The sequence below is a fragment of the Vespula vulgaris genome, chromosome 8 (genome assembly GCF_905475345.1).
Source record: "Vespula vulgaris chromosome 8, iyVesVulg1.1, whole genome shotgun sequence".
Taxonomy (NCBI): domain Eukaryota; kingdom Metazoa; phylum Arthropoda; class Insecta; order Hymenoptera; family Vespidae; genus Vespula; species Vespula vulgaris.
Window position 1 is genome coordinate 2,311,166 of NC_066593.1, and position 22,358 is coordinate 2,333,523.

Sequence of the window (22,358 nt, forward strand, 5' to 3'; positions counted from 1 at the left end):
TATTTTCTAAGAGTCGGACATATTGGAAATTGTTTCATTTGATTGGTCAATTCAATCTCACTAACCTTTCCACCAATAATATTCTCGATACGTCTACGACGATTTATCTATGGAATTTCGAAGTGACCAATGAGTGACGAAAATTGCTAATTCGTTCCTCGTGATTGGATAATGGAATTTAATCGTACTATTATGTTTTTATACAATGGGAAACATAACATGAAATAATACGACGTACGATGATCCTGTTCTTCCATGTTTAAATAGAATCTTATAAATTTTATTATAATTACGTGAAATAAAAATACGATTTATATAGAATTTTCTCCTTGTCTCATAACGCTTTATAAAGTCGTCTTCTAATAGTAAGTGTGACGAAAAACTATCATTATATGTTTATGTATAACATATTGACATTTTTTCTGAAGGTTGTGTAAACGTTGATATCTTGACTTATTTGTCCACTTAATTTTAAACACGTCAGTTATATGCCAGTGATAGCGTTATCGGTGTCCGTTTGTAACTATTATATGACATGTGAAAGAAACATCATTTAATTGATATAATATAATAATATCTTTTAAAATTTTGTATTAATCTGTCCACAAGTGTGACTGACATATTTTGGTATGATTCATTTTGTGGATATTTTTGAAAAGCTTCTTTATTTTTTAATACATTATTTATGACCAAAAAAAAAATGATTTATTACAATATAAACAACATATATACATATACACTTTGTATTCATTTATATATTTCATATTCAATAATATTATATTTATTTTGTATTTTACAAAGTTTAAAATGGCCAACAACAAAAATGAAGATCAAAATGAAGAGAGTTTGAAAGAAGATAAAGATGAATCAAAAACGAACTTAGAGAACGCAAAACGTTCTGAATACTTTATGAAATTGGAAAGATGGTTATATGAAACTTATGTATGGCAAAGCGCTGCTATTATGTTTCCATATTACTTGATGTCCAATCAAGTTTTAAATCCTTTATCAGGTTTGATTTCATACAAATATATATATTACATCTTCTTTTGATGATCTTTAAATAATTATTATTAAATATAATAAAATACTTTCGAATAAAATTTTGATAAATATAATTACAGGTGGTACGTCACTTGGCTCTTCAGTTACGTTAATGACAGATGCACAAAGAGTTCCAACGACTTCTTCACGGCAAGAAAACAATCTTCAAAGACAAACAGGACCACAAGAACCAACACCATTGTTTCAACCATTTGAAGGTAGAAGATTATAACGATAACATCCATGTGCATCACATTCCAACAGAGGTTCAGCTAGTACTATACGTGCTTTTGATATAAAAATACTGCATTAAATTATATAAAAAAAAAAAATAATAAAAATGATGTTATATACATGTTTTTGAATCTCTGCAGTATCCACTACAGTGTATGTATGTTTTTTTTTTTTTAATTGAAATTAATAATTTTCTCTAAGATATTAGTGGACATGCAGTAATTTTAAAATTTACATCTTCATCATTATCACTGGATGTGTAATTGTATTGTACAGTCTGTAACAATATTTTTTTCACAGGTTATGAATTTCGTATACCACCAGTATGGAAACGAATGAGCGCAGAATTTATAGATTCTACAATATTATTTCTTTTGAGAATTTCTCTTTCTTTTGCCCTCATGGATTTTTTCGATTATATGTACGTATTCGATTGTGAATGGCTTAAATTCATACTGCACATCCGTCTTTATAAATAGTTATTTATTTACTAATGTTTACATTTCAGTCCAAAGTCATTTATGTATATAATTTTATGCATATAATTTATTTTTATATATATAATTTTAGAGGTTTAGAAGAATCCAAAATATTACAATTGAATCTACTTATTGATTATAAAATGTCTATGGAAATAACATATGGAGCTATATTACTGGAACTAATAAATCGTATAGTAATATGTAGTTTTGAAGTAAGTCATGGAGAAAAAATTTAATATTATAGATTTGTAAAATCTTGTGTTACCTATATATATATATATTATAAAATATGAAAAAATCTTTTAGGCTTTTTGGATTCAACGTGGAATGAATGGTCGTGTAGGAGGTACTACTCCAGGAAAATCTATAATGGGTTTACGAGTCGTTCGGTGTCGAAGTGTGCTATCGTTGGAACGAGCGGACAATCCGGAGGTGGTATACATTTATCCAGCAACTAATTTAGGTTTTCCACTGGCATTTCTCCGATCTCTAATAAAAACTGTAGTATTATCTTCTGTTTTTCCTATTTGTTTTGGAGTATTTTTCTTTAGATTTAACAGAACGGGTTATGACTTAATTTGCAGTTCTGTCGTAATAGAGGATCCTTACAGGAATGTAAGAAATAATAATAATAATAATAATAATATTAATAATAATAATAATATTAATAATAATAATAGAAATCGTTAATAGATTTTAATTCCTAAAGAAACATTATACATATAGAGTGAGTCAACTAAATTTTGTATCTGAAAATGTTTTTCTTTCTTTCTTTCTCTTTCTCTCTCTCTCTCTCTCTCTCTTTTTTTTAAATACAATCTAAAAAAAACTATTGAGTGATACAAAAAAGAAAATGTGCTTTCTAAATAAAATTATGAAGTATTTCTACTATTGTATTCGCTATTTTGTGTATGTTAAGAGTTATTAAAAAATAAAAAAAGAGAGAGAGAAATATATTTCAAGTATAAACATTAGATTGACTGACCCTGTATTCAAAGGACGCATGAGGCTGTATGGATTAATTAACTATATACCTATATATATATATATATATATATATATATATATATATATATTAGGTAAAAATAATTTTTGTAAAGGTAAATATATGTCTAAATACAAACATGTGTATCCTATAACATGTTGCACATGCAAATAAAATTATATAGGTATTGCCTGCAGGAATTTTTTACTTTTGGGCGCTTCCGTAAATTATTAGATTTAGATTCGCGACTGAATTGTAACGTGTTTATCGCTATATAGTAGTTTAAATGTAATTTAATTAAACTCTATATTATAAAACATTAGAAAACACTGATAAAATAAAACATTTATTCGAATAATTTGTAATTGTGTATTATTAACTTTTTTTCTTTTTTTTATGAAAATATCACAAAGTAAAATTTAAAGGAAAATAATTCGAATAATAAAAAACATTAACAAATCTTAAAAATAAAAAAATAAAAAAGGGATAATATCATTTATATAAGCGTTCATACGACTAACACTGTTTTGACAGCGCCATCTTAAGATGAGTCAAGTGAACTAATCCTACATGATCCTCGATTGACCAATGACGTCACTTCCCAGTTAAACGTGGCTACCCCGCGATTGAAGGAAGGAGTGGCTTCAGGATCTGTCAAAAGTTAAATGATCTTTCGCGAACATTAATGACTAACTACGACGATTAAACAGTTTCCAAGTGCTCCTTAGAGTTAACCGGTAGTTTTGTACGAACAGTAACGAAGAAAAGATGTCGTCCTCAGGCGATTTCGGAAACCCACTGCGTAAATTCAAGCTCGTCTTTCTTGGCGAGCAGAGCGGTAAGTAGATATTTTTCGCACACACTTCCGTTGATTTTCGGATCAATATCGAATACATGTATTTTATATATAATTATAACGTTGCTTGTTGTTTTATATCGTTATATAAGAAACTTAAACAAAAATCAAATCGTATTAATTTCAAGGACCGTTCTAGGTTATGGATCAATATTTCTGACCGCGGCCAACAGTTTATTTCTCGCAATCGAAATCGGCGTCTCTGTCGTTCATCCCTTCGTGAAATTATCTATTGGAATATTATTTTGCTAATATATATTATTTATTCGTTTATAAACACGGTTATTCTTACTAATTTGAATTTTATTATTTTGCATTGCTCTTAATCGAAATATATTATTTATGTTTAGTGTTAATAGTTTTTGATTAACGATGCGGAACGCCGATAGTAACGAGATCTTTATTGGGGTATGAAAATGTTCTATTTGAAGTGTTTAAGATTCTTCTGCAAGATTTTTATATAGATAGAATTTACTATTTATTAGAGTTACTTGTATATTAATTAACAAGTATAATTTGCATGTCATGGTATAAAGTCTACGAAATTTTTTTTCATCTACATTATTTTACATGATCTAACATATATTTGTTTTTCTCCTTCTGTATATTTATGATTTTCATTAATATGTTAATTATATTAATCATAAATTATATATGAATGTATTTGTTAACACTTCTATATCATTAATTTCTTGATATATATATATATATAAATTTGTATCCTAACAAATTAATAAGTCTTTTGTTGCATATAAATCAAAATATTTTCTATATATTTATATAAAAAATTTCTTTTTATTTCAGTGGGTAAAACGTCTCTCATCACGCGATTTATGTATGACAGCTTTGACAACACGTATCAGGTATGAGATCAATAATGAAATTATCTGATTTTTTTAATCATTTTTAAATACTAAAAAAAAAAAAAAAAGATTTCAAGATAATTTTCTACAAGTTAAATATGAAATGTGAAAATATCAATTATATAAAAAATTTTATATTGATTCGATCATGTTTTGAAAAGTTTTGTTCAATGGGATATCTGTAATGGAATAATATATAAAATTTTGATTGTTTTATTGAACATAGATAATGTAATATAAAACATAGGTTTTTATAAGAATCTATCATACATGAAATAATCAAATGTGAATTATATATATCATGTTTTTAATTAATGCAGATTTACTTAAATGAAATATAAAGTACTTTGTATAAGTCTCTGAAAGATTATTAAAAAGTTTTTTATCATTTTTATTTGAAAGTATCATTCATTAGATTTATATAGTTTTATTTATTTTGTTTCAGGCTACAATAGGTATAGATTTCTTAAGTAAAACTATGTATCTAGAAGACAGAACAGTGAGATTACAACTGTGGGACACTGCTGGTCAAGAACGGTTTCGTTCTCTAATACCTAGCTATATCAGAGATTCTACAGTTGCAGTTGTTGTTTATGATATCACTAGTAAGTTCATTTTAGGTTTTGGATATCGATTAGAAAGTTCTATAACATTTTATATATTTTTATAGATGCTAATTCGTTTCATCAAACATCCAAATGGATCGATGATGTTCGAACTGAAAGAGGAAGTGATGTTATAATCATGCTAGTAGGGAATAAAACAGACTTGAGTGATAAAAGACAGGTTTCTACGGAAGAAGGCGAACGAAAAGCTAAAGAATTAAATGTGATGTTCATTGAAACTAGTGCTAAGGCTGGATATAACGTTAAACAGGTAACTCTAGCACATAGTAACTAATCTGTAAATTATTATTGTATATGTTTATACATATACTTCAAACAATATGTATTCATTAATTCTTATCGATTTGATAATATTTATTAATCTTATTTATATGATTTAAGTTGTAACATTAATTTTTCATTTTTCAGTTATTTAGAAGAGTAGCAGCAGCTTTACCTGGCATGGATTCCACTGAAAATAAACCTCCTGAAGACAGTATCCTTTCTGTAAGATATTTAGTATCCATGCTTGCATGCTATAATCATTTAGCTGCATTAAAATTTTCTTTTCCCACATACACTAACATTATGCACAACCTATTATATTCTCAGAACTCATTACCATAAGTATAGTTTCCATTTTTGTTATTCAATTTTTTTTTGTGTTAATAATTTTTTCACACATGTGTATTTACGTTTAACAAACATTCTGAATCAAATATTTACTAAAATTATAAACCGTATTTAAAAAATGTAGCGTATTTATAAGCACAAAGCTATTAATCTGGTATGTGTCTGCAGTTTTGACTACAGTATTGGTATATTTAATAATTATTTATATTAAATTTCAGTTTAATAAGTTATTTAAAAATATAAAAAGATTATTTTTTTTTATAAATATATAGAATATATTTCACATTGGATATTACTATTGTTTTCTGGTTTAGAAACTTTTTTGGTCTTTATATTCATTATTTCAATATAATTTTCACCATATATTCATTTGTAATGCTCTTGTTTCAGACAGAAGTGTTTCAATTCGTTTATGTTATCTTTTTTGTGTTTTCCTTAATGTGTTTTTAAAACCTGTAGTGCAAGAGGTAGTTCTGAAGGACACACCAATTGAACTCAAAGCATCGGAGAGCAGTTGTGCATGCTAAAGCCACCGTCGGCCTAATGGTAGACAGGATACATTGAAATAAGTTAAATTAAAATCTTATTTTAGGACATTAGGAGACAATGATATTTGGTCTGTGTTTTTCGCAGCATTGATAATGCATCTGAATAATGTGAAAAACGAGAGCACTGTATTTAAATGGTAATGATATTGGCTGGTAAAAGGATAGCGAAACAGTCTAAGCGAACTGAATAGCCTAAGCGGACTGCTTTTACACAATAATGTTTGTAGCTATACTCGTAAATCGTAGTTTCCATCTTAATCCCGTATTATTTAAAGTATTTTCAATCACGGCTTTTTATCGCGTAAGTACTATTCACGACATAATTTTATGATCTATTCTGCAATGCTTTTTTTCTTTTCTGTGATCCTTTTTTTGTTTTTTTTTTGTTTTTATTATATGTTAACTGTCTACGTAAAAAAATTCAAGTTTCTGAATGTACTTACTGTAATATCGATAAGCAATATATTCGACGATTTTTACTGTCCGAACTGTACGTTATATAGAATTCGTATTATAGGTAGCGCTGTGTGCATGTTGAAAGCTGATGCATGGTGTCGTGCACCATCGGTAGAAAAAGTTTTCAAATTTATTAAAGAAAACTAATTTTCAAGCAACAAATTTATGTATTGCGTAAATGCAGTCACGATAGTAGTCTTTTTACACGCCGCCACAGGTTTCTAATCAAAGAGAGATTTTATCATTATTTCAATTTGTCAGCAATAATGCTATTCATACATCTTTTTTTTTTTTTGCTAATTTATTTCTACTTGTTAATCTCTATGAAAGAAAAAAGAGAGAGACTTAAGAACTTGAATTGTACATTTAAGTTGAGAGTCGATGAGGTACGCGAAAAAGACTTGCCGTAAAATTTTTTTTTACGGGCTTTACGAACGATTAGCAGCTAGAGCGGTACCTCTGTTTTTTGTATCGATTTTTTTTTTTTTTTATTTAAGATTAATTTCGCTCGCAAAATAAATATTTTTCGCGCGCTACGACCGGTCCCTGTCGTCGATCGATTGTACGGTCCACAATTAATTGCATTTTTTTATTCGAGCATTGATCGTGCATTAATACTTTACTGACTGAAGTAATTTTATTAGAAAAAAAAGGAGATATGATGAGATCAATGAGTGCTTTAAAAAATAACTTAGAGTCAAAAATACACGTACCGATCACAACTGACATACATATATATGAATAAACGTAACGACTATATTAGCTAGCTATTTCAATGTCACTTTTGTTAATATATCTGTTATTGTAATATTTTAATTTATATAAAAAAGATTACCTGCCTATTTTTTTACAATGATTTCTTATCATTCGCATTGTGTGTGTGTGTGTGTGTATATATATATATATATATACCTACATAGATATGTGTGTATATAAATACACACATCATACATACATACATCATACATACATGCATATACATACATACATACATACATACATACATATATATATATATATATGCATATATGTATATATTCCCATTTTTCCTAATTACACGTTCTCATTGATTTGCAGTTTTTATAGGTGAAGGTCGTGGTTTTTTCTTTCTCTTTTCTTTTTTCTGTTCTTTTTTTCTTCTCACTGACACACAGAGTGCATTTGCTTTTTGTATCGTGTAAACTACCTATATATAACTGATATAAGACATTACATGCAAAATATTAATTACGGTGCTTTGTAAAACTATAAACTTTACATTATATAAGTAAAGCTATAGGGAACTTTCCGTCCCAATTTTCGAACAATTTATATTTTATACGCTTTATCGTCAAATAACACAATTCTAGTTTTTTGCGTGGTAACGAATACGTGTTCGCTGATATTTCGAAACGATGCTACGCTTGTAATTATTAACGTAAAAATCGTGTTCGTATATGTGATTCAGTAAAACAAAAAAAAAAAGTAATAATAATAATAAGAAAAAGAAAAAAGAAACAATCGATCACACCTTTTTCATAAGAAAAGAAAAAAAAATGAAAGAAAAAAAAGAAAAATAAAGAAGATAAAAAAAAAGGAAAGAAAAAAGTAACGTTCGAAAAATCACGAGTAGAAAAAAATGGAAATGGTGACAAATTTTCAAGAATACAATATTGTTCCGTCACGCACGCCCTCGATTAGATTGAGCGAATTCGTGTTCTACGAGGTTTTAATCATTCGCTTATTTTATCATTGTAAATTTATCGAATAAGACAGTTCGTGTCACGTCGATTCGTGATTCCACGTGTCATCAGATTCAATATCAAGGATCGCGTGACACGTTGTTACAAACGAGTCCTTTTTCTATTTGTTTTTTCTTTTCCTTTTTTCTTTTCTTCTTTACTTCTTTCTCTTTACGTGACTCGATTTCTCCCATCACCATGATGTCTCTGAGAGATATACACACCTTAACACACAAAAGCAGCTGTCGATTTGCAGAATCAATCGTCGATGCAGAATGGCTCCGAATCGGAGGGAGAGAGTGGCTGCATTTGCTAGGGAGTTGGCGTTTGAACATCTCCGGCGTGCTGCTGTGCTGCCCCGATATGATTTAAAAAAAAAAAAGAAAGAAAAAGAAAAAAAGAAAAAAAAATAAAAAAAAGGAAGAAAAAAGAAACCCATGTCATTATACCGACAGTTAAAGAAAAACGAGATACGCGAGAAAGACAAGAAATGGGGGAAAAAAAATAGAAAATGACGAAAAAAGGAGCAAAAAAGAACAAAAAAAAGAAAAATAAATAAATAAGTAAATTAAATGAATGAATAAATTAAATAAATAAATAAATAAGAGATCACATCACAATTACGATTTTTGCGAGTTGGCTGGCTTCTTCTGATGTCTACGCACATCGTGGCCCAATAATAAGAGTTATGCGTTTTAATGGCACACAAGATGTTCTCGATTATAAATACACACACTATACTCGATCAGCCTGTGAACTTTGTATTGTTTAATTTGATAATGAGATAAAATGAAATATGTATTATCCTATTATTGAATCGCATTCTTAAAAGATATGATGAGAGGCTTCGTATTAGTGCGTCGTATTTGCGTCGTTAGGTCCTGCGTAAAAATATTAATGAAAAAAAAACAAAAAACAAAAAAAAAACCAAAAAAAAGAAACTAATAAAATGGCAGAGTTTCCTCTATCGAAATTTGTAACGGCGATCGATTGGAAAGTTATAGCGTTAAAGGATCTTCTTGTTGAAATTTGCGTTCACAAGGTGATGATGTATAATATAAATAGTCGAAAATGCGAGGGGTTCTTTTCTTTTTTTCTGTAATAGATATCAACGACCTTTTATTTCTTTTTTTACGCATACAATCGAGCAATACGACTTACGTTAACATATCAAAAAATTTTAAATTTAGTACGTGATACGTGAGAAAATTGTCAGCAAATCTACTTGCTCTATTCTCACGATTTTGATAGCGAAAATTCGACAAAAATCGATCGTTCCTTCGTTAATGATACTCTCGACGTTGATTACGTGTTTCTATTTTCTTTCTTTCTTTTTTTTTTCTCGAATAGAAAACAAAATTAACGTTCACTCGACACGCGCACAACAACAAAATGAAATAACGAAGCTTAACATGCGATCGCTCGATCGTAGGTATATATATGTATGTATGTATGAACAATTCGAATATGATTTTTAATTTAACGAGATGACTGAAAGTATGTTGCCGATTATATATAGTTCGAAATTATTATTCGGTGAATACATATATATGTATATATACATATATATACACAAGGTGATTCCCCGCATAGGGTGTTGCAAATTGCATTTATCTTAAAACACCTGATAGCTTTTGATTTGATTTTTTTTTCTTTCCTTTTCTTTTTCTTTTTTTTTTTTTTTAACATTAAATGACACAGCAAGGTTGTCATTTAAATTGACCGAGTCATTGTGATAATATGAAGACAAATTTTTTACTTTTTTAAAAATATAATTGCATATATAAATTTGTTGACGTATTATCCAATATATCTTTTTACATTTTTTACTTAAATTTGATATGTCAATTTTAAGGATACCCCTCCTTTTTAGTCACGAACGAATGTGATAAAAGAAGTTTTCGTTCTTTTATATATTTACATATATAAAAAAAGAAAAAAAAACAAACAAACAAACAAAAAAATAAGAAAAAGAAAAAAGAACTAAATAATCAGCCTTATTGTGTCCTCCGATGTGAAGAAATGAAAAAAAGAAAACAAAAAAAAAAGAGAAAAAGAGAAAAAAGATTTCAAGTCAATAGGTCTGTAATGGTTTCAATAAAAACAATTTGTAACACTTGGAAATTGTAGTTAGCAAACGCGGGGACCACCTTGTATATACATATATATATTCACAACGGTTGTTCGAGGATCTATAATGTATAAGCGATCTTTATAGACGTTTTCTCGACATTTTCTCGTTTAATAAAAATATTATAAAAAAAAAGAAAAAAGAACAAAAAAAAATTACAATTAAAAAGAAATAGAGAGAGAGAGAGAGAGAGAGAGAGAGAGAGAGATAGAGAGATAGAAACAGAGAACATGATTCGCCGTTAGAGATGGAATCAAGCGAGTTAATACACCGTATTTGCTCATGCTCTTCTTCATCGTAAAATTAAAATTGTACGACTCGCCTAGAAAAAAGTATCTTACGCGTAGTGTGAGTGTTGTCGTCGATACGTATTTGAATATTACATACTCGAATCTTAAATACATAGCAATTAGAATTACTTACATTGTTAGAACCCTCACTGGATAATAAATGCAACAGAGTATGTCGCTACACGATAAGCAGGGTCGCATTTATACCTTTCGAATGATCTCCAGACGCAACGTCGTTACGTGATCCCAAAAGAAAAAAGAAAACAAAAAAAAAAGGAAAAGAGTATACAAGTCTATTTCGGTTAATCAAATTTATAAGCTTTTTTTTGATGTTATCTTTTTTCTCCCCAGTTATCCTATTTCTTTTTTCTTCTGGTTTTGATTTTAACAAATCTACTGGATTGTTTTTTTTTTTTTTTTATAATATTGTTATTTGTAGAAGAAGTAAGCCTTTAAATTGAAATGTGGGCTTATAGAGAGCGAGACTTGTGCATGTAATGAGTCGTATGGTAAATGCGGTCCTGATAGACAAAACTGAAGTTGTAAACTTCACGAAATATCTTATGTAGTATATTACGTCGTGTTTGTATATTCAAAATGATAACTCTAAACCCGGATCTCTACGATTATTCGCCATTTATTGTATTTTCTACGAACGTCGAGATATAGGAACCTCGAAGGAATAGAATTTTTATAGTACGCAACGTACATACATGAATATGTATGTATGTATATATATATTGTGTATGTATGTATGTATGTATATATGTATGTATGTACGATGTGTTACGATGTGTCATCATTTTGTGAAACAGAAACATTCCGAATACGAATAACTTGATTCCATTTTTAATCGATCTGTCGTACGAAATCCGTTATGTAAATCGTTGATTATTATCGACGATCGTAGATCCTTCGTATTTAAATACGAATTAAATTGGGATAGGGGCCATCTTTGTTCTTATTGTGTTAGATCGCAATATGTGTCAACACAACGTGATAACGAATGGTCGATTTGCAAAACGGATCTCGTTCGATCCAGCGCTAAGCCCTTTATAGAGGAAAGACAGAGAGAGAGAGAGAGAGAGAGAGAGAGAGAGAGAGAGAGAGAGAGAGAGAGAGAGAGAGAGAAAAGGAAAAAAAAAACCAAAAAAAAGAGAATAATAATAAAAGAAAGATTTGTCTTCTTCGTTAGCTAAAGTTCATGCGGCCTGAATTAAGTGAGATGCGAGATTTTCTTGATCGTTAATCAGAAGAGAGAGGATCGTTAAGTAATCGTCCTTATAAAGGGTTAAAAAGCGGTTCGAATGCGAAGGGTTTAATAATACCGTTTGTGTTTCATTGAGGAGAGACTGAACGCCATTGTACGGAATATTAGTACGATTAATTAATTAAAACGAATAATGAAGGAGGAGAGAGAGGGAGAGAGAGAGAGAGAGAGAGAGAGAGAGAGAGAGAGAGAGAGAGAAAGAGAGAGTGAAAGAGAGTGAGAGAAGGAGAAAGAGAAAGAGAAAGAGAGAGCGAGAGAGAGAAAGAGAGAAAAAAAGAGAAAGAAAATATGGTATGGATCCCGAATAAGTAGTGATGGGCCCAATGCAATTTTCGAAGCACAAACTAGCGATAATTCATAAACATTTGTCGGAGTATCGATATTGCGCTTGCTCGATTTTCTTTGTTACGAGCTATCAAAGCAAAAAAAAAGAAGAAGAAAAGAATGACAAAAAAAGAAAGGCATCGATCGTTCGTACATTTTGAGATAATTCAAAATATCTTTCGTCGAACGCGTAAGATCAATTGTTATTGTTATTATTTTTCTTTTTTTTTTGATTATTTATTTAATTTTTTTTTAATTAGAATTCCATTGAAATATCGTCTTAGCTTGATCGTCGAATTGATTAAACGGAACGTGTTAATGTTATTTACTTCGTTGTCTCAGAGAAAGTCAATTATAATTAATTTTGTTTTTATATTTTTTTCCTTTTTACTTTTACTTCATTCATTAAAATCGGACGTCGAGACGGTATTTAACTCAATTCTTCTGTTTCACCATCGGTGATGAACGATAAAAAGTCTACGCCATTTTGTCGTTCAATTGAAATAAAAATGGTCGCCGTTTTGTTCAAGATTTTCATTTCGTAACGTAACGAATCGACGAAGATAAAATGGAAGTAAGACTAGTAATTAATTTAAAAAAAAAAAAGAAACGGAAAATGAAATTTATTTACACTTACGAGTAGTGATCTCGAGCTCGAATAGTTTAGTTTTCATATTTTTTTTTTGTGGCAGAGAGAAAACGAATATTACGATTTAATCAGATTAAATCAGTTTCTCTCAAATGCATTTACACGGATCATGAATAAGAATTTCGCTTCATGATACATATTTATATATTATAAATATATATATATGTGTGTATATATATATATATATATATATATATATATATATATATATATATATAATCTCGAAAAGAGGAAAATCATGGTGTGGATCAATTTCATCGAGGAACAATATCGAATTTGCTATCGTTTATCCTTATTACTGCAGTTCAAATAAAATGAAGAAGTAAATAATAATAATACTAATAATAATAATAATAATAATAATAATAATAATAATAATAATAATAATAATAATAATAATAATAATAATAATAATAATAATAATGATAATGATAAATAATAATAATAATAATAATAACAATAACAATAATAATAATAATAAACAAAAAAAGGAAGTGAAACACCTAGTAGTGAGTAGCAATCGCGGATTATCGTTTAGCTTCTTGTAAGCTACGTAGCCGTAGTTGACGTCGTAAACACCGATTGTACACTTGTAAACGTTAGAACTCGTACTATATATTTAACGATCGTTTTCATTCACGCACACTTTTGCGTGAATCACGACGAACGAACGCGATCGGAGAATAAAATGAAAAGATCATCGAAGGAAGATGTAGAGTTCGTTAAAAAAAGAAAAAAATGAAGAAAAAAATCATATTTCTCTTAGTCGAGTCTCCATCATTTCGGTTCATTTAAAACAACATTCTCTCTTTTTCACTCTCTCTCTCTCTTTCACACTATCACTCTCTCACTCTTTCTCTCTCTCTCTCTCTCTCTCTCTCTCTCTCTCTCTCTCTCTTTTTCTCTCTCTGGTTCGCGTGATTGGCGAGACGCAAAAATGGCAAAGAAAAAAGAAGTCGAAGATTATTACTCGATAATTGTGATTATTCCCAAATGTAAAAAGTGTTCACGCGAAATTCGTATTTTTTTTTTATACTACTATATCGTTTTTACTTTTTTTTCTTTTATACGTACCTCTTTCTTTTTATTCCATGCGTTCGTTCGTCTATCGAAGAAAATAAAAGGAAACATTATTTATATCTATATCGGGTGAAAGGATAATACGAAGATTTCGACCAATTACCTGACACGACTTTTCCATTATCTCATCTTCGTTCATTCGATAATTTTTCATTCTCTCTTCTTTTTTTTCTTCTTTTTTTAAATTCGTTAATTTCGTTTCTTTCGACCCCTTATATGCTGCCAGGAAAATATTTGTTGGGAAAATGGTTAAAATCGTCGAACGTGCATGGATAAATTTTTAAAAAACGAAAAGGAATCTCCGTGAGCAAAGTTCGTCTCTTTCTCTACGACGAATACGAGAAAAGATAAAAACCGAAAGGAAAAAAAGAAAAAAAATAAACAAAACAAAACAAAAAACCAAAAAACAAGAAATAATAATGATCGATCTTTTTGTACTATTGTCTTAGACGCAATTCCCGTATGTATTAGTTCGAAGAGAGAGGGCGGTTCAAGAGAATTTTTGCAAATTTGTCATAACTGTATGTCGCGCGCCTATTATTAAAATAGTGAAGCTTCAAACGAACGAATAAAGATTTGTGTTCGCCAAGGATATAATTCAATCACTTACCTCACATATTCACGTCCTCGTTCGTTTTCTTTTTTTTTTCTTTTTTCTTGCAATTCCAATTCCAATGATCGCAATTATTTTATAGATATATGGGAATGTATAAAATCAATATATGTATTCCATGAAATTAAAAGAAATTTATTTATATTTTTTGCAAGATCTGGCGAGTTGAAAAAGTTTGTTGGGGAGGGGGAGAAAGAGAAATGAAGGAAAGAAATGACAAAAAGAAAACAAAAAGAAAAAAACACGAGGAGAAAAAAGAAAATTAAAAACAAAAAAGAAAAAGAAATTGTCGTACTTTATCTACGGGTTTTGATGCAGTTAAGAACATGTATATATATATATATATATATATATATATATATATATATATATATTACTTGCACTTTGTCTATAAACAGAATCTCGTCTATTTTATTTCTGTGAAACGATGTTAAAATATTAACGAGATTAAATTACAAACGCAAATTAAGGAGATATGCCGGTTAAAATCGGCGAAACGATGATCTTATTATGATTCGTCGATTTGATGATGGTAATCGTTTACGTACTTTATTGTATGTATAATATCAATTATATACAAATTTAAAATTACCGCCAGCGTTTTGTTCCTGGTCACGTGCTACGACCTAGTCTCATTTTATATCATGACGCGGCAAATTCGAATCAACATTTCGATAGTCCTCTTTTTATTTTAAACATTTTTTTTCTCTCTCTCTTTTTTTCTTGTCGTCATTTTCTCTTCTTTTTTTTCTTTTATTTTATTTTTCTTTTGTCACTGTTACATCGTCAACGTCATATAACGAATCGCTAATAATGTATTCTTACGTAATTATTTACAATATTGTTTCGAAGTGCGCAAGAAAAATAAAAAAGAAAAAAAGAGAAGATATTATCGACTCGTTGCACCGGCAAAAGACAGGACGTGACCTATTGTCTCCTTTGCCCTTGGTAAATTCTTTCTATTTTCTTATATTAACAATGATACGCGTTCTTCGTAGTCACGGTGATCAGTTAACGCCGATTCATTCCTCGGTCTTCGTAATTAAATACCTAATTATTCGCTAATAAGAGTACGCTTCCTATCGTTTTCCTTTTTTCTAAAAGTATTTCCCGTGATTTTTTCTTTTTTTTCCTCTCCTTTGGCAGTATCATTATTATTATTATTATATTATTATTATATTATTATTATTATTATTATTATTATTATTATTATTATTATTATTATTATTATTATTATTATTAATATTATTATTATTATTATACGATCGATCTTTAGTTCCGGTAATAATAATCGTATAATAAATTAATCGTTTAGTGTTTTTTGAATATCGATCGTACACCGTGTGCATAGTTTCTGTGTGAAAAAAAAGGAAGGGACGAAAAAAAAGAATAAAAGAAGACATGTACAATTGAGAGAAAATTGATTTCAGTACTGTCGGCAATTCCGATCGATCCAACATGGCGGACGTTCACTGTCTACCGAAGAGATAACTTTTTTTTCTTTTTTTTTTTCATTTTTATTTCTTTTCTTTTTTTCTTGTTTTTATTTACTTATTTATTTATTTATTTAAATGCAGACGACCGGAACGCGAACTATAATCTTGAATGACGGCAGTTCAATTTTGCTTTCTCCTCAAGAATGATGATTTGTTATATCTTTCTTTTTTTTTATATATATATTTGCTTAATTCATTCGTTCTGGTACAACGTTACTCAATAAGAGCAACTCCATTGTCAGTCTATTTTATGTGAAACGGTGAACAAAATGATGAATATTTATGTACAATGTACATGGGATTATATCGGAAACGCGTATAGTAAGATATGCTGCTTTTAATATACACGAAAAGTTTTATTTTCATCGATTATCTATAATCTAAAGTTGACTCCATTTTGTAGATCTCTTTCATCGAGGCCCAACATTATTCTATCGAGATCCATCATTACAGATTCATACACAGCATACGCGTACCTCCGATTTATCCCGCGTATATTTTAACGCATTTTACATGATGCGAGATAATTATGTACAGAGCTTAATGACTCGTTAAGAGAACGAAGCGACGGGATACGCACTCCATTTAAAAATCTAGGCGCGACTGTTGGAACGATATATTTACGTAAAACATTACCCAGTCCGTGATTCGAGTAATAACAGCACTGACAAAAATATCAATCGTTAGGGGAGAAGTTCGACCTTTGAACTGGCAACCTTTTATCGGACGTTTACGTAAACGTAAAGTATCGTACGTGTTCGGTCCAAAGGTCAAAATCTCGAACGATTGAGGCTTTTTCTCTACGGATTATGGCAGATTAGTTTTTCGATCGAATACTAAGAATTCTCGGCAGTTGGTCGGTAATTTTTGTTAAAGGTAAAAAACAGTCGGTTTTTTGTTTATTAATTTTTTTTTTCTTCTTTTTCTTTTTGTTCTTTTTTTTTGGCTATTTTGGCATAATCGGCGTCGACTCGACGTATTGAGAGGACGACGAAGACGGATACATTCTCTCGCGTTTGGTTTCGTCCGCTTTTTTTTTCTTCTCTCTCTCTCTCTATTTCTTTTTCTTTGTTTATCGGAAAATCCGAGAAAGAGATAGACAGTTTGCGTACAATTGCGTACGAGCCTCCTAACCGATAGGCCCGTTTTATTGAGAGTTCTTGGTTGGATGGATCCGTCGCGGTACGTATCGGTAAGGTAGAAACTCCTAGAGTCAAACTCTCAATTCCTCCATGATTTGTTGCTGATGATTATGTCCTTTCTTCAATGTGCCCGCAGCCGACATAGCTAGACTTTCCTGTTGCAATTGATTAGGACTGATGATAAGATTTTGAGTTGGTTTGCCCGGTTTCGTGTTTTTCGGGGGTGGTGGAGGCATCGGTACGTGACAACTATTGTTTTGTAGATCTGCGAATTCGGGAGGTGGTATGTGCTGTATGTGATGTCTCTCGGCAGTCTTCGTTTCTAACTCGCCGCATATATTGTTTGGCATTTGTCCATTCTCCTGTCGTTTTTTCGAACAACTGTGTTGATTGCTCTTGTCACGTTGATAGTAGACCCCAGCGAATATCAAAACGTTCAGAATTAAAAGACTACAACCGATCGCTACCGTCACGCTAAGTGCTGTCGAGTAAGCAGCAAAACCGTCTTCCGGTTGATCGGTCGAATTCTCAACCGCTAATTCGCTCGGTATTGCGGTCGAACCGTTTAGTGACCTATCAACGATCGTCACTTCCGATGTCATCGTACGTGCCGTCGTTGGTACCCTTTGAATGAATCTCGGTGGTACCTGAAATTTCGAAAGTTTTACGTTATCGATAGGGAATGATAAAAGAAATGATTATTTTTGTATATATAAAACGAATTTTGAAGTCTCATAATCATATCGAGCAATTTCGAATATATCTAATCCGATGAAAATCATTCGTTCGATTATAGACTGGACGTTGTAATAGATGTAAGAATGTGTATCAATTTACCTGTTCCGCGTCTAAAAGATGATGCGACCTAGGAACGTCGTCGGAACCAGGCTTATGGAGATCAGGCACGAGATTCAACCAAAAAGAAAGTCTGTGCGCCCTGTAGTGGTTCTTCAACTTCGACTTGAGTTCTGTAACACGAGCGACTATACTCGAGCAACTAGAGATATAAAGGTAGATCACCGAACAAAGGGAGAACAAAGAATCCGACGATGGACGGTCGAAAATTAAGGAGAAGTATTTCTTTATGAAAAACGATTAGAACGCTTGATGCGGAATGTATTCAGGGCTTTTCCTCGTTCCCCAAAAAGTTGGAACTCACTTGGCTTTTCTACCTCTTAAGCGAAGAATGCTTTCATGCGAACGTCAGGGGTAATTAATTATTGTCGCTGAGCGATCTCGTGCTGCACTCGTTGCCAACGTTCACTGAGCGTGTGCCGAGCGTCAAACTTCGAAACTTTGACCTATTCGCGTGAGGACTTTGTACACTGGGAAAATGAGAGGAAGAGGAAGACAAATGCGAACGTAGGAATAACGTATGTTACTACAACGTGGAATGCGTGTAGTAACGAGTGAAAGAGAGAGAGAGAGAGGTAGATGGGATGGTAGAAAACAAACGGTTTATTGTTTTACAGTTGCAGTTAACGCGTGACGGCGTATTTTTCAGCAATATTCTTCACGTTTTATTTTTACTTTAATTACTGAGGAATTATAAATAGTTGTACAATCCTAATGGGAAAAGCTATATAAAGTAATCGTTTTGATTGAATATATAAGTATTTGAAATAATAAACTGAACGGAAGAGGAACAGATATTAGGAGTAGAAGGAACGTAAAAAAGAGGTCTGATTCTGTGCAAAGTCGAACTTACCTATACTGAGATATTTCTTGTGCACCGCCTCGTAGGCGGTCCAATCGATGTTCTTGAACTTCGTACGTTCGGGTCTCGAACCCATTGGACCAGGATCGGGCGTACCCTCGTTAGGATTACTACGAATGTGATAGAGTAAAATGAATATACGAATTAAACTCGAAGAATATTCGAAGTTTTTAGTTTCTAAGCATTGGAATTCTTTTCTTTTTTCTTTTCTTTTCTTTTTTTTTCTTTTTCAGTGAGTTACCGATAGATTTGAGCTCGTCTTGTTTTGAACGAAGAAATCGATAGAAAGGTAAAGAATATCATTGAAACGTGTATGCATCATACATACATACGTACATATATACATACCCGGTACGCGCGAAATTCGTCAGGTACAATATAACACTTTCGGATAGAGCGATTTCCGCTCTGGTGTAATTTTTCGGCCAGTGTGCCAAGCCCCCGACTATCGGTGCTCCAAAAAAATATGGCAGCTCTTCGCCATGGATACAGCCTGGTCTCTGCGAAAAGGAAAAGTGAAAACTCGTTAAAATGTTTCCACGAAAGGCGAGAACACGTATGTACACGAAGTTTAATGGGAAAGCTTAAACGTAGTTTCGACGTAGTAACGCGTCACGATCAATCCTATCCGAAACATTTTCAAATGCTTTCGAGAAAAAAAAATTTCTGAGAATCTGTAAGGTTTTTCACATAAACTTTTTTTTCAGTATCAAAGCATTGAATACCATATTCATATTTTCTTTTGTCACATAATTCGTTCTTTTTAATAATAATTAATCGATGGCAATGAAAATTATTCATAAATTCTCTGATATTAATTTTCGTAATACATATGTAGTATCGTTGATTATACTGGTAAAAGAGATGAACAATGAATGAATCGTGCTTCGAATCATATTTCTTCATTTTCTTTTTTTTAAATATATTTTTGCGTTACGTGTCACACAGGAAACCGTTTTGGCATCGCTATCGATCCTTCGTTCGGGAATTAATTCGAGACTTCGGCGAATATTTCCGAGCTTGTCTGCCAAACCGCAGAGTCGATCAATCATCGCTGTCATCTTGCAAGGTCTAATATCGAAAAGAAAAAGGAAAACGTAAAAGAAGAAGAAGAAGAAGAAGAAGAAGAAGAAGAAGAAGAAGAAGAAGAAGAAGAAGAAAGAAGAAGGAGGAAGAAAAAGAAGAAAAAAAAAGAAAAAGAAGAAAAGAAAAAAAAGAAGAAGAAGAAGAAAAGAAGGAGTAGGCAAAAGAGAAGAGGATGAAGTACTCTTATAAAGAGAAGATAGAAACGATAAATACCAAACTTTTCTACATATTTTTCTTCTTTTTATATTATTTCTTAAAAAGTGATTAAGAACAAGGAAAGAAAAATTGAATGCAATGAAGAAATAATTAAATGTACTCTTATATAGCGAGTGGGTATAGGGAGTGGGAAAGGTGGTTGAAGTAGAAGAGGAAAGAGAAATGGAGTTTGCGTAAAGAAGAGAATATAACAAGGGAAAGAGAAGAGAGAGAGGGAAAATATCATCGATAAAAATAGAACATTCGTATTCGAGAAGGTTAGACTTTCTTGCGAAAGCAAGGAAAATACCAAATGACGAACAATTACTGGTTAGGAAGAGTAAGAAGAACAGGATGCAAGGAAAGAGCTGTGTGAAAGGATGCAAGGAGGTTCCTAGGATCGTTTGCGGGTAATACACGGTTTCTGTTTTGAGGTTGGATGGGATAGGTTGTCCTTGTTCAGACCGAAAGGAGAAAAAGCAGAGGAGAAGGTTAATACGGTTTCATCTTGGATATGTTTCGCCGATACGACAATGACAACGACTACGACGAGGACGACGAAGAAGAAGAAGAAGAAAAGACGATACGACTGTGGGTAACGAACAACGACGATGTTCACCACGTTGGAATGGACAGCAGCCAAAGCTATTCTCATGCAAAGCAGTACCGTTAGATAGCGCTCTTCTCCTTGAAAGCAAGATGGCGTCTACAAGAAATGGAACTCTACGAGGTAGAACGAGACGGTCCGATGTTAATCGAAAAAAGCACGAGGATTAACTCTATTCTCTGGTCTAGGAACTCCTTACCGTATTCTCTAGTGTAGGGACTACTAAAATTGGTTTTATCTTATAACTCCGTGCCATTTGATCTTTATATCACATTCCATTTTTTTAAGTTACATTTTGTCGTACCCATAGAAAATCTCAGAAAAGGTGAAAAAATAAGTAAGTAAATAAGTAAGATAATAAGCGTCAAGAAAAATTAAATAACTTCGTTGTGGATTAAGATCGAAGATTAACGATCCTCGTTAACGACAACGTCGACATTTACGTATTATTATTTTCTACTTTTAATTAATATTTGGAATTACCATTCGAAATGTCTATAATCGTACATTGTTAGATTAAGAATTAGATATAGAATTGCGTAAGTACTTTCCCCTTATCATAAACTTATTGCTTTAAGATTTCGTTTAAGAAGGACAGATTTGATGACAAATTATCGCGGACAGAGTCGCCGACAGTAACGATATTAAACGGGATATGGACTAAAATAAAGGTAACTCTGTATATAGATTATAAGGGACGATAAGAAGCAAAGTGGAGAATATTCGTGGGCCTTGAATAGGAGAAATGAAATGCAGGAAGAAAGGAAATTCCGGGAAAGAGGAATAATAATCATCGTGAAGCTGGTATCGGAGAATCTTGCAAAAGCGAGCATCGTCGGGCTCACGGTCTCGTAAATAAAGCGAAACTTTCGAAGCGGGGCTTATTCTCTTCGCTCCGTTCAATTATGTAGCTACACCGCCAGTTCGTTTCTAATTCGAGCTAGCTCGCGAGCCGTACGCACACACACATACATGCGCGTATACGCATATATACATGCACAAAGACGAATAAATATACACACAGACACCTAGTATTTCTCTACGTCGGAGAGATGGGTGTTCAACGTCCCCGCTTCGTTATCGTCGACACTAGCCCTTTTTAAGCGAGGAACATGCTCCTCGACGCTGGTACAACAAAGGAAAGAAAAAGATGGGGATGAGAAGTTGGGAGGAGGTGCGATAACGGCCGATAAGTATTCGTCGGCTTTCGATTGTTAAGGAAGAGAAAGATGGATAGATAGATAAAGAGAAAGGGTGAGAAAGAAAAGAGGGAGAGGAAGAGAGATCTGAATGAAACAAAATGGAAATTAATGTAAAATTATGCGGACGGA

At 31.7% G+C, this 22,358-nt stretch overlaps 3 protein-coding genes across 9 annotated transcripts in view; 2 read left to right on the forward strand and 1 right to left on the reverse strand.

Moving 5' to 3' along the window:
• The first annotated feature begins 202 nt into the window (after positions 1-202).
• On the forward strand, positions 203-3,103 carry LOC127065612 (protein FAM8A1). 2 transcript variants are annotated; one of them, XM_050998195.1, is made up of 6 exons: positions 203-365; positions 802-1,012; positions 1,125-1,262; positions 1,579-1,699; positions 1,849-1,972; positions 2,067-3,103. In XM_050998195.1, exons 2-6 carry the CDS (start codon positions 808-810, stop codon positions 2,448-2,450), a joined length of 972 nt encoding a protein of 323 aa, XP_050854152.1. In that variant the 5' UTR covers positions 203-365; positions 802-807; the 3' UTR covers positions 2,451-3,103. The 2 variants fall into 2 exon arrangements, with proteins under 2 accessions (XP_050854152.1, XP_050854153.1); XM_050998196.1 differs by lacking the exon at positions 203-365 and adding an exon at positions 383-627.
• A 230-nt stretch (positions 3,104-3,333) lies between these two features.
• On the forward strand, positions 3,334-14,768 carry LOC127065618 (ras-related protein Rab6). 4 transcript variants are annotated; one of them, XM_050998213.1, is made up of 7 exons: positions 3,334-3,583; positions 3,952-4,009; positions 4,406-4,464; positions 4,910-5,069; positions 5,135-5,340; positions 5,499-5,565; positions 8,667-14,768. In XM_050998213.1, exons 3-7 carry the CDS (start codon positions 4,435-4,437, stop codon positions 8,741-8,743), a joined length of 540 nt encoding a protein of 179 aa, XP_050854170.1. In that variant the 5' UTR covers positions 3,334-3,583; positions 3,952-4,009; positions 4,406-4,434; the 3' UTR covers positions 8,744-14,768. The 4 variants fall into 4 exon arrangements, with proteins under 4 accessions (XP_050854170.1, XP_050854167.1, XP_050854168.1 ...); XM_050998210.1 differs by lacking the exon at positions 3,952-4,009 and having other exon boundaries at positions 3,335-3,583; XM_050998211.1 differs by lacking the exon at positions 3,952-4,009 and having other exon boundaries at positions 3,336-3,583; positions 8,670-14,768.
• A 207-nt stretch (positions 14,769-14,975) lies between these two features.
• Positions 14,976-22,358, reverse strand: part of LOC127065602 (neuroligin-4, Y-linked) — a 188,877-nt gene continuing 181,494 nt past the window's right edge. For 2 of the 3 annotated variants that reach the window (XM_050998165.1, XM_050998168.1), the window contains exons 8-11: positions 19,476-19,639; positions 19,131-19,249; positions 18,260-18,390; positions 14,976-18,069 (exon numbers count right to left, since the gene is read on the reverse strand). In XM_050998165.1, the coding sequence (XP_050854122.1) occupies positions 17,494-18,069; positions 18,260-18,390; positions 19,131-19,249; positions 19,476-19,639 (990 nt within the window). In that variant the 3' untranslated portion in view covers positions 14,976-17,493. The remainder of the gene's footprint in view (positions 18,070-18,259; positions 18,391-19,130; positions 19,250-19,475; positions 19,640-22,358) is intronic. The other variant, XM_050998166.1, reaches the window with a different exon arrangement.

What these genes read in the sequence shown, in the direction of transcription:
- LOC127065618 (XM_050998210.1), top strand. Translation starts at nt 3,514, where the DNA reads ATGTCGTCCTCAGGCGATTTCGGAAACCCACTGCGTAAATTCAAGCTC. An exon ending in GCTTTGACAACACGTATCAG is followed by an intron (nt 4,465 to 4,909) that starts GTATGAGATCAA and finishes ATTTTGTTTCAG; the next exon opens with GCTACAATAGGTATAGATTT. An exon ending in TGTTGTTTATGATATCACTA is followed by an intron (nt 5,070 to 5,134) that starts GTAAGTTCATTT and finishes ATATTTTTATAG; the next exon opens with ATGCTAATTCGTTTCATCAA.
- LOC127065612 (XM_050998195.1), top strand. Translation starts at nt 808, where the DNA reads ATGGCCAACAACAAAAATGAAGATCAAAATGAAGAGAGTTTGAAAGAA. An exon ending in AGTTTTAAATCCTTTATCAG is followed by an intron (nt 1,013 to 1,124) that starts GTTTGATTTCAT and finishes ATATAATTACAG; the next exon opens with GTGGTACGTCACTTGGCTCT. An exon ending in ATGGATTTTTTCGATTATAT is followed by an intron (nt 1,700 to 1,848) that starts GTACGTATTCGA and finishes ATATAATTTTAG; the next exon opens with AGGTTTAGAAGAATCCAAAA.